At 59.3% G+C, this 15,582-nt stretch overlaps 1 protein-coding gene across 1 annotated transcript; it reads left to right on the top strand.

Moving 5' to 3' along the window:
* Positions 1 to 6: 6 nt before the first annotated feature.
* Positions 7 to 7,300, top strand: LOC125687822 (C-type lectin domain family 2 member B-like). The gene is made up of 6 exons (XM_048933103.1): positions 7 to 127; positions 1,816 to 1,943; positions 2,861 to 2,956; positions 3,209 to 3,393; positions 6,025 to 6,131; positions 6,903 to 7,300. The coding sequence occupies exons 2-6, from the start codon at positions 1,862 to 1,864 to the stop codon at positions 7,039 to 7,041; spliced, it is 609 nt and encodes a 202-aa protein (XP_048789060.1). The 5' UTR covers positions 7 to 127; positions 1,816 to 1,861; the 3' UTR covers positions 7,042 to 7,300.
* Positions 7,301 to 15,582: the final 8,282 nt, after the last annotated feature.

Here is a 15,582-nt window from a genome sequence, read left to right as displayed (position 1 = left end):
GGCCCGCCCCGTCCCCGGAGCCGGGCACTTTTCCAGTTCTTCTCCTGGACGGTGGCCGGAGTGCAGTTTGTATCCAGACAGCTGCGCTCCTATTTGCGGACCACGGACGGACGACGACGGATGACAGGTATGGCTGGGCAAGGGGAAGAGGAAGGGGGAAAGGGAGGGGAGGAGAGGAGTACTGTGTCCAGTTTTGGGCCCCTCACTGCAGGAAAGATATTGAGGCCCTGGAACGTGTTCAAAGAAGGGCAACGAAGCTGGTGAGGGGTCTGGAACACAGGGCTGATGAGGAGAGGCTGAAGGAGCTGGGAATGTTCAGCATGGAGAAGAGGAGCTCAGGGGAGACCTCATTGCTCTCTATGGCTGCATGAAGGGAGGCTGCAGTGAGCTGGGGGTCGGCCTCTGCTCTCGTGTCATCAGTGATATGACCAGGGGGAACGGCTTCAAGCTACGGCAGGGGAGATTCAGGCTGGACATGAGGAAGAATTGCTGTTCAGAAAGGGTGGTCAGGCACTGGAATGGATGCCCAGGGAGGTGGTGGAGGCACCGAGCCTGGGGGTGTTCAAGGAAAGGCTGGATGTTGTGTTGAGGGCCGTGGTTTAGTGGGAGCTGTTGGGAATGGGGGAACGGTTGGACTGGGTGAGCTTTGAGGTCTTTTCCAACCTTGGGGATTCTATGATTCTATGATAGGAGAAGGGGCTCCGGGGTTGGGGCGGCGCGGAGGAGCGGGCCCCGGGCTGCGGCAGGCTGGGGGCAGCTGCGGGCGCTGTGCGGGCGGCGTTACGGCCGGCTTTGGGATCTGCCGAGCGCGGGGCGCTTTGAGTCGCTTTGGGGCCCTTTGAGGGCTCCGCTGCGCCCGGTTCGGTTCCGTTTGCGGTTATTTGCGGTCGTTCCGGTGCTTTTTTGGGACCGCAGCGTTGCGGTCGGTCGGTCGGTGCCGCTCGGGCCCATGGCGGGGCGGTTGGGCGGAACGAACGCGGGGCGGCAGCGCGCGGTGGGTCGGTGGGGGCAGGGCGAACAGCAGAGAGGGAGGCGGGCAGCGCCGCAACGCCGAGCGCCGCCACGAGAGGGCGCCGAACAGCGCTACGCCACGGCGCGCTGATGTCACGTGGTAGCCGAACAGCGGCGGAAGCCTTAACCCCTTCCTGCCCGATCCGAATTCGGTTCCTTCGGGAACAACTGTCAGGTCGCCTCCGGACGGCTCTGTGCCCGCGGGGCCGTTATGGGAGGTCAGCGCAGCGTGGGCCGCTTCGGGCGACCGGGGGCCGCTAGGGGTCATTCGGGGCCGTTTTGTGCCGTCTGAGGGCCGTGCTGGGGCCGCTCGCGGTCACCTCGGCCTCCCTTGGGGCTCTTCGGCCAAGTGGGGCCGCCTCAGCTCATTTGGGGCTGCTTTGGGACCGGGCGCGTCCACCTCGGGCAGCTGTGGGGCCGTTCGGGCCGCTCCTGGGCTTTGGGGTCAATTGTGGGGCCTTTGGGGTCCGTTCCGAGCCGTTTTGGGGCCGTTCTGCTGCCTTTGGGCCGTTTCTGCCCGCTTGGGCCCACGCCACGTCTGTTCGGGTGGCTCTAAGCCTCTTTTGGTCAATCTGGGGACGGTCTGCGGCTGTTTCTGCCTCTTTTGAGTGGATTTGGTGCCATTTCTGGGCCTTTTAGGCACCTTGCCCCCGTTTCTGGGCCAAGTGCAGCCGTTTGGGTCCATTTAGGGCTCATCCGGTGCAGTTTGGGTCCGTTTGGCCTTGGACGCAGACAAGGCACTGTTTGCTTCCAACCCGTTGTGATACCTAAAGCCCCGTCCTGTGCCTCCTCTCCCCCTCCCAGCTCCCACAGCACGGCTCTGGGCTCCACCACCCCACGCTTCCCCACGATGGCAGCAGGAGAACAACGCCCAAATTGCCTCCCACAGCTCGAAGTGCAGCCGTCCTGCCCAGGAGATGAAAAGCAACGGGGTAAGAGAACGGAATCTGCGATCCTTGCTGGAACGCAGCAGGAAAGGCTGAACGGGGAACAGAGCCGGAGCCCATCTGCTCTCACAGAACCACAGAATGGTTTGGGTTGGAGGGACCTCAAGGCTCACGAAGCTCCAACCCCCCACCAATGCAGGGCCACCAACCTCCCCATTGCACGGCTGCCCAGGGCCCCATCCAAGCTGGCCTCCAACACCTCCAGGGATGGACGGGGCATCACAGCCTCTCTGGGCAGCCCTTCCAGCCCCTCCCCACTCCCATAGCAAAGAACTTCCCCTCACATCCAACCTCCAGCTGCCCTCCCTCAGCTTCCAGCCGCTTCCCCTCGTCCTGCTGCCATCTCCCCTTCGCCCCCCCTTTGTTCCCCCCTGCCATTCGCAGGCTCAGTGCCCCGGGACCCCAGGCAGCTCCGACTGCTAAGGACGGATGTGCGCAAGGCGCTGGGAGCCGCAGCCTTTCCCTTCGCTCTGCTCGCATCCCCCCCACGTCCAGCCATGGATGCAGCTTCTCCTCAGCCCTCCTCTCGCTGCTCATTCCTTCCTTCTCCGTTCCCCCCGCTGCCCTCATCCCCTCCCATCCTCCCCCCCCTTTCCCGTTGACTCCCCTCCTGTCTGCAGGCTCCCTTCAGCTCCTGCAGCTGCACTCAGCTCACCCCCAGCTTCTCTGCTCCGTGCTGAACAGCCCAGCTCCATCAGCCTCTTTGCAGGGCGGTGCTGCAGCCCCTGCTCATCTCTGTGGCTCCTCTGCCCCCTCTCCAACAGCTCCCTGTCTTTCTTGCACTGGAGGCCCCACACCTGGACGCAGTGCTGCAGATGGGGCCTCACGAGGGCAGAGCAGACAGGGACTGCTCTGTTCCCTGTCCCTGCTGCCAACCCACTCTGGTCTCTGTGCCCCACCAGGCTGCAAACGCAAGCTGGGCAGAAGGGAAGCAGCCCTTTTGATCTTTGGGAGCGGAGTGCTGGTGGGCGCCATCCTCACGCTGCTGATTCTGAGAGGTGAGAGCCCCCCAATCCCCACTGTGGCCGTGGGAAGGGGGATAATGGGGTTTCCCAGCACCCTGAGCTGCCCCCCAGGCACGGCCCCCCCTCCCAGCTCCTGGGGTGCCGCCCCAAACCACCTCCTGCTCCACCTTCCCAAGCTCTGCTGTTGGAGGCCATCGCTGCGCCCCAACCCCGACCTGCTGCAGGGGGATTGCAGCAATGCACTCATTTCAGCTCCTTGTCTCTCATTTACTCTCTCCTTTTCAGTGCGCCCACTTGAGCCGTGCCCCCCCCCCCCCCCGGGCTTCCGCCATGTCTGCCCCAACGGCTGGCTGGGTTTGCAAGGGAAATGCTTTTATTTCTCGGACACCAAGAGAGACTGGAACAGCAGCAGGGAGCACTGCCAGCAACACGGAGCTTCCCTGGCCACCCTGGACACGGAGGAGCAGACGGTGAGAGCGGGGTGTGAGCTGCACTGCCAACGTGGGGTGGGGAGCAAACACTGGTGGGGCTGCACCAACTGCTCCTGCTGCCCCCAATTCACCCCACGCCAACGCCATGAGATGCCCCCAATTCACCCCACAGCAAAGCCACGAGATGCCCCCAATTCACCCCACACCAAAGCCAAGAGATGCCCCCAATTCACCCCACACCAAAGCCATGAGATGCCCCCAATTCACCCCACTCCAAAGCCATGAGATGCCCCCAATTCACCCCACACCAACACCACGAGATGCCCCCAATTCACCCCACACCAACGCCATGAGATGCCCCCAATTCACCCCACACCAAAGCCATGAGATGCCCCCAATTCACCCCACACCAACACCACGAGATGCCCCCAATTCAACAAACACCAACGCCATGAGATGCCACCAATTCACCCCACACCAAAGCCATGAGATGCCCCCAATTCACCCCACTCCAAAGCCATGAGATGCCCCCAATTCACCCCACACCAAAGCCATGAGATGCCCCCAATTCACCCCACACCAACACCACGAGATGCCCCCAATTCACCCCACACCAAAGCCACGAGATGCCCCCAATTCACCCCACACCAAAGCCATGAGATGCCCCCAATTCACCCCACACCAAAGCCATGAGATGCCCCCAATTCACCCCACTCCAAAGCCATGAGATGCCCCCCAATTCACCCCACTCCAAAGCCATGAGATGCCCCCAATTCACCCCACACCAACGCCACGAGATGCCCCCAATTCAACAAACACCAAAGCCGTGAGATGCCCCCAATTCACCCCACAGCAAAGCCATGAAAGCCGGGAGATGCCCCCAATTCACTCACACCAAAGCCATGAGATGCCCCCAATTCACTCCCACCAAAGCCATGAGATGCCCCCAATTCACCCCACTCCAAAGCCATGAGATGCCCCCAATTCACCCCACAGCAAAGCCATGAGATGCCCCCCAATTCACCCCACACCAAAGCCATGAGATGCCCCCAATTCACCCCACACCAACGCCATGAGATGCCCCCAATTCACCCCACACCAAAGCCATGAGATGCCCCCAATTCACTCCCACCAAAGCCATGAGATGCCCCCAATTCACCCCACTCCAAAGCCATGAGATGCCCCCAATTCACCCCACTCCAAAGCCATGAGATGCCCCCAATTCACCCCACTCCAAAGCCATGAAAGCCATGAGATGCCCCCAATTCACCCCACTCCAAAGCCATGAGATGCCCCCAATTCACCCCACTCCAAAGCCATGAGATGCCCCCAATTCACCCCACTCCAAAGCCATGAGATGCCCCCAATTCACCCCACACCCAACGCCATGAGATGCCCCCAATTCACCCCACACCAAAGCCACGAGATGCCCCCAATTCACCCCACACCAAAGCCAAGAGATGCCCCCAATTCACCCCACACCAAAGCCATGAGATGCCCCCAATTCACCCCACACCAAAGCCATGAGATGCCCCCAATTCACCCCACTCCAAAGCCATGAGATGCCCCCAATTCACCCCACTCCAAAGCCATGAAAGCCATGAGATGCCCCCAATTCACCCCACTCCAAAGCCATGAGATGCCCCCAATTCACCCCACTCCAAAGCCATGAGATGCCCCCAATTCACCCCACGCCAAAGCCATGAGATGCCCCCAATTCACCCCACTCCAAAGCCACGAGGAGATGCCTTGGGAAGGCACTGGGCTGAGCAGGCACAGCATCACGTCCCCATCTAAGATTGCTTGGCTTGGAAAAGACCTCAAAGATCACCGAGTGCAGCCACAACCCAACCATCCTCCCCCACCTCCAAGGGCCCTCTGCTCCATCACGGCCCTGAGCACCACATCAGAGCCTTTTAACCACCTCCAGGGCTGCTGGCTCAGCCACCTCCCCGCAGCCCATCGCACCGCTCAGCAGCCCTTTGTGCACAGAAGCGTTTCCTCAGATCCAACCTCAGCCTCCCCTGGCACAACTCGAGGCCATTTCCCCTCGTCCCGTCACCATTGAGACCAACATCACTGCCGTCCCCTCCCCGGCATTGCAAGAGAGCCGTCAGCTCTGCCCTCAGCCCCCATTGCCCCACACCCAACAGCCCCCACCCCAACCCTCGCTGCCCTTCCCTGCCCCTCTGCAGCCCCTCCACGTCCCTTCTGCACCGAGGTGCCCAACGCTGAACCCAGCGCTCGAGGTGAGGCCTCCCCAGAGCTGAGCACAGGGCAGGACGACTTCCCTGCTCCTGATCCCAGGCAGGACGCCGTTGGCTTCTTGGCCAGCTGCACACCGCTGCCTCACGCTCAGCTGCTGCCCACCAGCACACCCAGCTCCCTTTCCATCAGGCAGCTTTCAGCCACTCCTCCCCAAGCCTGTAGGGGTCGCGGGGCCCAAAACGCAGCAGCCCCCACTCGGCCCTATGGAAGCTGACAGAGTTTTGCTCAGCCCATCGACGCGGTCCACGCGGGTCCCTCTGCGGTGCCCCCATCCTGCACTCGGCTCCAGGGGAGGCTCTGCCTCCACCGCTGCCAACACAGCGCTGCAGCCCCGTGGGAACTGAGATTTGGGCTTGGGAAAAGTGCCCCAAGGGCTCCAAGCACACCTGGGTTTGTTCACAGGACTTCGTGCATCGGTACCAGGGCTGGAAACACCACTGGATTGGGCTGCACAGGGCAGGAGGGGACGAGCGCTGGACGTGGGCCGATGGCAGAACCTTCACCAACCGGTCAGTGTGTGCGTCCGTCTGTCCGGCTGGGATCTCTTATGGGTCTGGCTGGGATGGGTTTGGGATTGGGTTTCCCATTCTGCTCCCTCCTGTGCTACGGAGATGAGCAGGGGCTGCAGCACCGCCCTGCAGACAGGCTGGGAGCTGGGCTGTTCAGCATGGAGCAGAGAAGCTGGGGGTGAGCGCAGTGCAGCTGCAGGAGCTGAAGGGAGCCTGCAGACAGGAGGGGAGTCAACGGGAAAGGGGGGGAGGATGGGAGGGGATGAGGGCAGCGGGGGGAACGGAGAAGGAAGGAATGAGCAGCGAGAGGAGGGCTGAGGAGAAGCTGCATCCATGGCTGGACGTGGGGGGGATGCGAGCAGAGCGAAGGGAAAGGCTGCGGCTCCCAGCGCCTTGCGCACATCCGTCCTTAGCAGTCGGAGCTGCCTGGGGTCCCGGGGCACTGAGCCTGCAAACGGCAGGGGGGGAACAAAGGGGGGGCGAAGGGGAGATGGCAGCAGGACGAGGGGAAGCGGCTGGAAGCTGAGGGAGGGCAGCTGGAGGTTGGATGTGAGGGGAAGTTCTTTGCTATGGGAGTGGGGAGGGGCTGGAAGGGCGGCCCAGAGAGGCTGTGATGCCCCGTCCATCCCTGGAGGTGTTGGAGGCCAGCTTGGATGGGGCCCTGGGCAGCCGTGCAATGGGGAGGTTGGGGGCCCTGCATTGGTGGGGGGTTGGAGCTTCGTGAGCCTTGAGGTCCCTCCAACCCAAACCATTCTGTGGTTCTGTGCTCAGGTCCATAGCAGGCACAGGCCCATGCGGGTACCTGAGCAGCACGGGGTTCAACTCAACGTTCTGCCACGATGCGAAGTTCTTCGTGTGCATCAAAGCCGACAGCTTCGTGCTATGGAGGAATGGGATGCAGCCACACTGATGGATCCCATCAACACGACTGTGCTGCTGGGTGCCTCTGAGCCGTCACTGCTACCTCCAGCAGCCTCTGCTGCGCTCCGTCCTGCACAGCACCACCCAGCCGTGTCAGGAAGCGTGTGGAACTGCTGTGCCTGAGGAGATGTGGGTCACTGCTGTGCCTGAGGAGATGCACAACTCTGCCGTGCCTTAAAGGGAGGGAACCATTGGGGTCCTTCCATCTCAGAGCTCACAGAAGGAGCCCCTGGTGCTGCCCCCCCCCCCCCCCCAGTCAGGACATTTCTGCTCTCCTTTCAGGCCCTGCAGCACAACGGTTCCATCGCTCCCTGCTTTCAGGGCCCGCTCTGTCAGCTGCTGTAAGCTGCAGCTTTTGCTGAGCCGCAGCCCTGTGTAACCAGCATTAACTGCATTCCAGTCAACCCGACCCGTTTGCCGGATCCCCTGCAGTCGCTGCTGTCCTGTCCCTGCGATGGTGGCGCTGCCTCCTCCCATCGCGTCCCTGTGGGGCGGCTGCCGTGGTTTTGTCCCTGCTGCTATCAGCCTTTCTCCACCTCGTGGTTTTGTCCCTGCTGCTATCAGCCTTTCTCCGCCTCGTGCCGTCGTGCAAAGCGCCAGCGGTTAAAGCTTCCTTCTGCACCCAGCGAGGGGATGCGGCCCGGCCTTCTGCTCACACGCAGCTGCAGAAGGGAGGCTGCTTCCCAGCTGCTCCTTCCAACTCTGCTCTGCTCTCAGAAACTTCTCTCCCTCTCTCTCTCTTGGATTTGATCTCGGTTTCGGTTGGATTGCGTTAAATGCCGTTATCCTGCATTCCAATATCACGGATCGCTGAAATAACTTTTCCTCGTTCAATCGATCCTGCCCTTCTGTTTTCTCTTCCTCCAGCCCAGCTCCCCTCTCTTGCCCCCCCTTTTCCCTTTCCTTCCCTCCCTATGGCCTCCGTCACGGCCATAGATTGAGCTCCTTCACCCTGTGCCAGCAGGAGAGCAGCTCTGCCAGAAGGAACCACAGAATCACCGAGCTTGGAAAAGCCCTCCGAGGTCCCCCAGCCCGGCCTGAACCTCGCTGGGCGACTCGGGGCCGTTCCCCCCCCCTCCTATGGCTGTTCCACGAGAGCAGAGGCCGATGCTGAGCTCGGCACAGCCTCCCTTCAGGGCTCCCAGAGCCGCCAGGGCCGCTCTGCCCACGAGGTTCTGCGGAGCCGCGCGGCTCAACCCCATCTGTGCCCGCGCTGCAGCACCTCCACGTGTTGCAGGAAAAAAAGGGCTTCCAACGCTTTCAATGCACTGAACTGAGGAACTCATCTATGGAACACCTCTGTCGTTCGTACAGCCAGCGAGGAGACGGGGAGATGCAACTGCAGGCCCAGCCTCACAGCAACGAGGCTACAGGTGTTAAAATGCAAGCGCTTGTGGGTGGAAAGGAGGGCGACAGAGCGGTGAGGGTGAGGAGCACAAGGGGGGCTTATGAGGAGCGGCCGAGGGAGCGGGGATGGGTCAGCGGGGAGAAGAGGAGGTCAGGGGAGACCTCACTGCTCTCTGTGACTGCCTGAAGGGAGGGGGACACCATGGGGACACCATGGGACGTGGAGAACGACAGTGGGACCCCAACGATACTGTGGGACCCCAATGGGACTCAGGGACATCAGTGGGGCATGGAGACCCCGATGGGCCATGGAGGACCTGGAGCGTGCAGAAGAGGAGGCTCAGGCAGTGCTCACTGCTCCCTGCAACTTCCTGAACGGAGCTGCGGTGAGGAGGGGTTTGGCCTCTTCTCCCAGGCAGCAACCGGGAGCCGAGGAGCTTTGGGTCGGACGTCAGGAAGAACTTCTTCTCTCCGAGGTCAGCGCTGCAACGGCTGCACAGGAGCTGGTGCAGCCACCGAGCCTGGAGGCGACCGGGAGGCGCCTGGGTGCGGAGCTGCGAGATCACAGCAGGGCAGAACGGTTCGGGCTGGAAGGGACCTTTTTGTAGCGGCACGCGTCCTTGTGCGGGAACGGAGAGCGCGGTGCTGCAGAGCGCCTCGGGAGGAGCCTGCGAGCGCCTCAGCGACAGCTCCGCACCGCGCTGCGTGTGAACGCGGCCCGGCCTGCAGCGCGGGGCTCCCGGCGGCCGCGGGGGGAGCGCTGGGGCCGGGAAGCGGGCGGGAAAACGGCGGGTCCAGGAACGCACGTGGCGAGCCAAGATGATGTGGGGCCGCCATCTTGGAAATGGCGCACTGTGCCAGGGGAACCCCGAGGGGATCACGTGATCGCAGCCATTTCCCGTTACGAAAGGAAGAGCTACCACGTGACATCAGCGCGCCGTGCGTAGCGCTGTTCGGCGCCCTCTCGTGGCGGCGCTCGGCGTTGCGGCGCTGCCCGCCTCCCTCTCTGCTGTTCGCCCTGCCCCCACCGACCCACCGCGCGCTGCCGCCCCGCGTTCGTTCCGCCCAACCGCCCCGCCATGGGCCCGAGCGGCACCGACCGACCGACCGCAACGCTGCGGTCCCAAAAAAGCACCGGAACGACCGCAAATAACCGCAAACGGAACCGAACCGGGCGCAGCGGAGCCCTCAAAGGGCCCCAAAGCGACTCAAAGCGCCCCGCGCTCGGCAGATCCCAAAGCCGGCCGTAACGCCGCCCGCACAGCGCCCGCAGCTGCCCCCAGCCTGCCGCAGCCCGGGGCCCGCTCCTCCGCGCCGCCCCAACCCCGGAGCCTCCTCTCGCCTCCTCTCGCCTCCTTTCGCCTCCCTTTTCCCCTTCCTCTTCCCCTTGCCCAGCCATACCTGCTGCCGTCCGTCCGTCCGTCCGCCCGTCCGTCCGTGCGTGCCCTGCTCCGGCTCCGGAGGGCGGGGCGGACAGTAGTAAGGATCCACCAATAGCTGAGGAGTAGGACGCTCTCAGCGTGCGCCCATTGGCTGCGCCGCGTGGACGTCACGATCACAGTCGCCATCTTTACCATCGAACAGCAGAGCCCCGTTTCACTCGTAACGCCGCCATGGCGGTGAGGCGGGGCGTTGTGAGGATCCACCTCGTGCTGCTGACCGTCACTGAATAAAAGGGCGTCCTTCGCTCTGCGCGACACGGAGAGTCGAGAGCGCGCTGTGGGCGTTTAATTGCCCGTTGCAATTAATTGATTGCCGTCCCCCCGGGGCCCCAATGGCCGCGGAATCGCAGCTGTGGGACCTCGCGGCCCCATCCCTGCCCTCCCATCCCCGTTTCCCCGTTGCTGGGCTCTCCACGCTCACAGCCTGATGAGGTTTGACCTCCATTAATTGCGCCCTGCTGCTGCTAATTAATTGTCTGTCCTCAATCCTTATCGACGGGATGCGGCTGTGGGGCTCCAAGGATGGGGCACAGCTGTGGGGTCACACATCCGTGGGGCAGAGCTGTGCAGCTCCATGGGGGGTCACACCGTTATTAGTACCGTCGCTAATTATGACACGTAATATTATTCTATTTAATTAGTCATCGTTATTATTAATTTATTCTGTAAACGCCTTGCTACAAACGAATAAAAGGATCGTGGTTTCGTACGTGGTGACGACAGCTTAAAATATCGCGATAAAGGTGATGGGAATCGCGAGGTCAACAGAAATAAGGTCAGCAATAACAGCGGGGGTCACGGAACGGAGGAAATCATCTCAATAGCAGCGCTAATGCGAATTAGACAAGCGGTATGAACAACTTCCGGCCGGAGGGAGGGAGGGAGGAAGGGAGGCAACCATAGAGTGCGGGGAGGGCGGGGTAGCGCGGCTCCGCCATTTCCGGCTGCTGCGGGCACCTCCAGCGCTCCCTGCGGCCCCCGCGGCTCAAATTAGCATAGCCCCACCCCCGTCGCAGCACTTCTCCTTCCCATTGGATGCTGCACCTCAGGCCCCGCCCCCTCCATCTCCCCGCTTGTCCATCAGCCGCTTGCAAACTTCATCTGTTTCATGGGGTGTCTTTTGTATGACCCATAGATTGCCCCATAGCTCTGCCCCATAGCTGTGCCCCATAGATACAGCCCTATAGCTCTGCCCCATAGATTGCCCTATAGATACAGCCCTATAGCTCTGCCCCATAGATTGCCCTATAGATACAGCCCTATAGCTCTGCCCCATAGATACAGCCCTATGGCTCTGCCTCATAGATACAGCCCTATAGCTCTGCCCCATAGCTCTACCCCACAGATACAGCCCCATAGATACAGCCCCATAGCTCTGCCCCATAGATACAGCCCTATAGCTCTGCCCCATAGCTGTGCCCCATAGATACAGCCCTATAGCTCTGCCCCATAGATTGCCCCATAGATAACAGCCCTATAGCTCTGCCCCATTGATTGCCCCATAGATACAGCCCTATAGGTCTGCCCCATAGATACAGCCCCATAGCTCTGCCCCATAGATACAGCCTTATAGCTCTGCCCCATAGATTGCCCTATAGATACAGCCCCATAGCTGTGCCCCATAGATACAGCCCTATAGCTCTGCCCCAGGGCTGTGCCCCATAGATACAGCCCTATAGCTCTGCCCCATAGATTGCTCCATAGATACAGCCCTATAGCTCTGCCCCATAGCTGTGCCCCATAGATACAGCCCTATAGCTCTGCCCCATAGATACAGCCCTATAGTTCTGCCCCATTGATTGCTCCATAGATACAGCCCTATAGCTCTGCCCCATAGATTGCCCCATAGATACAGCCCTATAGCTCTGCCCCATAGATTGCCCCATAGATACAGCCCTATAGCTCTGCCCCATAGATTGCCCCATAGATACAGCCCTATAGCTGTGCCCCATAGATTGCCCTATAGATACAGCCCTATAGCTCTGCCCCATAGGTACAGCCCTATGGCTCTGCCCCATAGATACAACCCCATAGCTCTGCCCCATAGATACAGCCCTATAGCTCTGCCCCATAGCTGTGCCCCATAGATACAGCCCTATAGCTCTGCCCCATTGATTGCCCCATAGATACAGCCCTATAGCTCTGCCCCATTGATTGCCCCATAGATACAGCCCCATAGCTCTGCCCCATCCCTTGCCCCACAGATTGCCCAGCATTACAGCCAGGCTTGAATTTGGGCCGTCTCTCATTTGCATAATGTCGCTAACGAGCCTCCATCCTGATTGGCTGCTCTGCTCTCCTCATTAAGAGCCAATTAATCAAGACAGCCGTTTCTCCCTCAGCTCGCGGCCGCTGCTGCGCCGGTATGCTATGCAAATTAGCATAGCCCCACCCCCGTCGCAGCACTTCTCCTTCCCATTGGATGCTGCACCTCAGGCCCCGCCCCCTCCATCTCCCCGCTTGTCCGTCTGCCGCTTGCAAACTTCATCTATTTCGTGGGGTGTCTTTTGTGTGACCCATAGATTGCCCCATAGCTCTGCCCCATAGCTGTGCCCCATAGATACAGCCCTATAGCTCTGCCCCATAGATTGCCCTATAGATACAGCCCTATGGCTCTGCCCCATAGATACAGCCCTATGGCTCTGCCCCATAGATAACAGCCCCATAGCTCTGCCCCATAGATACAGCCCTATGGCTCTGCCCCATAGATAACAGCCCCATAGCTCTGCCCCATAGATACAGCCCTATGGCTCTGCCCCATAGATACAGCCCTATAGCTCTGCCCCATAGATACAGCACTATAGCTCTGCCCCATAGATTGCCCCATAGATACAGCCCCATAGCTGTGCCCCATAGATACAGCCCTATAGCTCTGCCCCATAGCTGTGCCCCATAGATACAGCCCTATAGCTCTGCCCCATAGCTGTGCCCCATAGATACAGCCATATAGCTCTGCCCCATAGATTGCCCCATAGATACAGCCCTATAGCTCTGCCCCATTGATTGCCCCATAGATACAGCCCTATAGCTCTGCCCCATAGATTGCCCTATAGATACAGCCCTATAGCTCTGCCCCATAGGTACAGCCCTATGGCTCTGCCCCATAGATACAGCCCCATAGCTCTGCCCCATAGATACAGCCCTATAGCTCTGCCCCATAGCTGTGCCCCATAGATACAGCCCTATAGCTCTGCCCCATAGCTGTGCCCCATAGATACAGCCCTATAGCTCTGCCCCATAGCTGTGCCCCATAGATAACAGCCCCATAGCTCTGCCCCATAGATACAGCCCTATGGCTCTGCCCCATAGATACAGCCCTATAGCTCTGCCCCATAGATACAGCCCTATAATTCTGCCCCATAGATTGATCCATAGATACAGCCCTATAGCTCTGCCCCATAGATTGCTCCATAGATACAGCCCTATAGCTCTGCCCCATAGATTGCCCCATAGATACAGCCCTATAGCTCTGCCCCATAGATAACAGCCCTATAGCTCTGCCCCATTGATTGCCCCATAGATTCAGCCCTATAGGTCTGCCCCATAGATACAGCCCCATAGCTCTGCCCCATAGATACAGCCTTATAGCTCTGCCCCATAGATTGCCCTATAGATACAGCCCTATAGCTCTGCCCCATAGGTACAGCCCTATAGCTCTGCCCCATAGATACAACCCCATAGCTCTGCCCCATAGATACAGCCCTATAGCTCTGCCCCATAGCTGTGCCCCATAGATACAGCCCTATAGCTCTGCCCCATAGCTGTGCCCCATAGATACAGCCCTATAGCTCTGCCCCATAGCTGTGCCCCATAGATACAGCCCTATAGCTCTGCCCTATAGATTGCCCTATAGATACAGCCCTATGGCTCTGCCTCATAGATAACAGCCCCATAGCTCTGCCCCATAGATTGCCCTATAGATACAGCCCTATAGCTCTGCCCCATAGGTACAGCCCTATAGCTCTGCCCCATAGATACAACCCCATAGCTCTGCCCCATAGATACAGCCCCATAGATACAACCCCATAGCTCTGCCCCATAGATACAGCCCTATAGCTCTGCCCCATAGATTGCCCCATAGATACAGCCCTATAGCTCTGCCCCATTGATTGCCCCATAGATACAGCCATATAGGTCTGCCCCATAGATACAGCCCCATAGCTCTGCCCCATAGATACAGCCCTATAGCTCTGCCCCATAGATTGCCCTATAGATACAGCCCTATAGCTCTGCCCCATAGGTACAGCCCTATGGCTCTGCCCCATAGATACAACCCCATAGCTGTGCCCCATAGATACAGCCCTATAGCTCTGCCCCATAGCTGTGCCCCATAGATACAGCCATATAGCTCTGCCCCATAGATTGCCCCATAGATACAGCCCTATAGCTCTGCCCCATTGATTGCCCCATAGATACAGCCCTATAGCTCTGCCCCATAGATTGCCCTATAGATACAGCCCTATAGCTCTGCCCCATAGGTACAGCCCTATGGCTCTGCCCCATAGATAACAGCCCTATAGCTCTGCCCCATAGATACAGCCCCATAGCTCTGCCCCATAGATACAGCCCTATGGCTCTGCCCCATAGATACAGCCCCATAGATCTGCCCCATAGATACAGCCCTATAGCTCTGCCCCATAGATACAGCCCTATGGCTCTGCCCCATAGATACAGCCCCATAGCTCTACCCCATAGCTCTGCCCCATAGATACAGCCCTATAGTTCTGCCCCATTGATTGCCCCATAGATACAGCCCTATAGCTCTGCCCCATAGATTGCCCCATAGATACAGCCCCATAGCTGTGCCCCATAGATACAGCCCTATAGCTCTGCCCCATAGCTGTGCCCCATAGATACAGCCCTATAGCTCTGCCCCATAGATTGCCCCATAGATACAGCCCTATAGCTCTGCCCCATAGCTGTACCCCATAGATACAGCCCTATAGCTCTGCCCCATAGATTGCCCCATAGATACAGCACTATAGCTCTGCCCCATAGATTGCTCCATAGATACAGCCCTATAGCTCTGCCCCATAGCTGTACCCCATAGATACAGCCCTATAGTTCTGCCCCATTGATTGCCCCATAGATACAGCCCCAGAGCTGTGCCGCATAGCTTTACCCCATAACTCTGTCCCATAAATCGCCCCATAGCTCTACGCCAGTAATCTGCCCTATAGCTCTGCCCCATAGCTGTGCCCCATAGATACAGCACTATAGCTCTGCCCCATTGATTGCTCCATAGATACAGCCCTATAGCTCTGCCCCATAGCTGTGCCCCATAGATACAGCCCTATAGCTCTGCCCCATAGATTGCCCCATAGATACAGCACTATAGCTCTGCCCCATTGATTGCTCCATAGATACAGCCCTATAGCTCTGCCCCATAGCTGTGCCCCATAGATACAGCCCTATAGTTCTGCCCCATTGATTGCCCCATAGATACAGCCCTATAATTCTGCCCCATAGATTGCTCCATAGATACAGCCCTATAGCTCTGCCCCATTGATTGCCCCATAGATACAGCCCCATAGCTCTGCCCCATTGATTGCCCCATAGATAGAGCCCCAGAGCTGTGCCGCATAGCTTTACCCCATAACTCTGTCCCATAAATCGCCCCATAGCTCTACGCCAGTAATCTGCCCTATAGCTCTGCCCCATCGATTGCCCCATCGCTGCATTTGCTGCACAGACTTGCTTCTAAGCAGGTCGGTCTGTGCGGACAAGGGATCGCAGTAAGA

Source organism: Lagopus muta, unplaced genomic scaffold (genome assembly GCF_023343835.1).
Source record: "Lagopus muta isolate bLagMut1 unplaced genomic scaffold, bLagMut1 primary scaffold_91, whole genome shotgun sequence".
Taxonomy (NCBI): domain Eukaryota; kingdom Metazoa; phylum Chordata; class Aves; order Galliformes; family Phasianidae; genus Lagopus; species Lagopus muta.
Note: the sequence above shows the minus strand (reverse complement) of the source record. Positions and strands in the feature narration are given on the sequence as shown.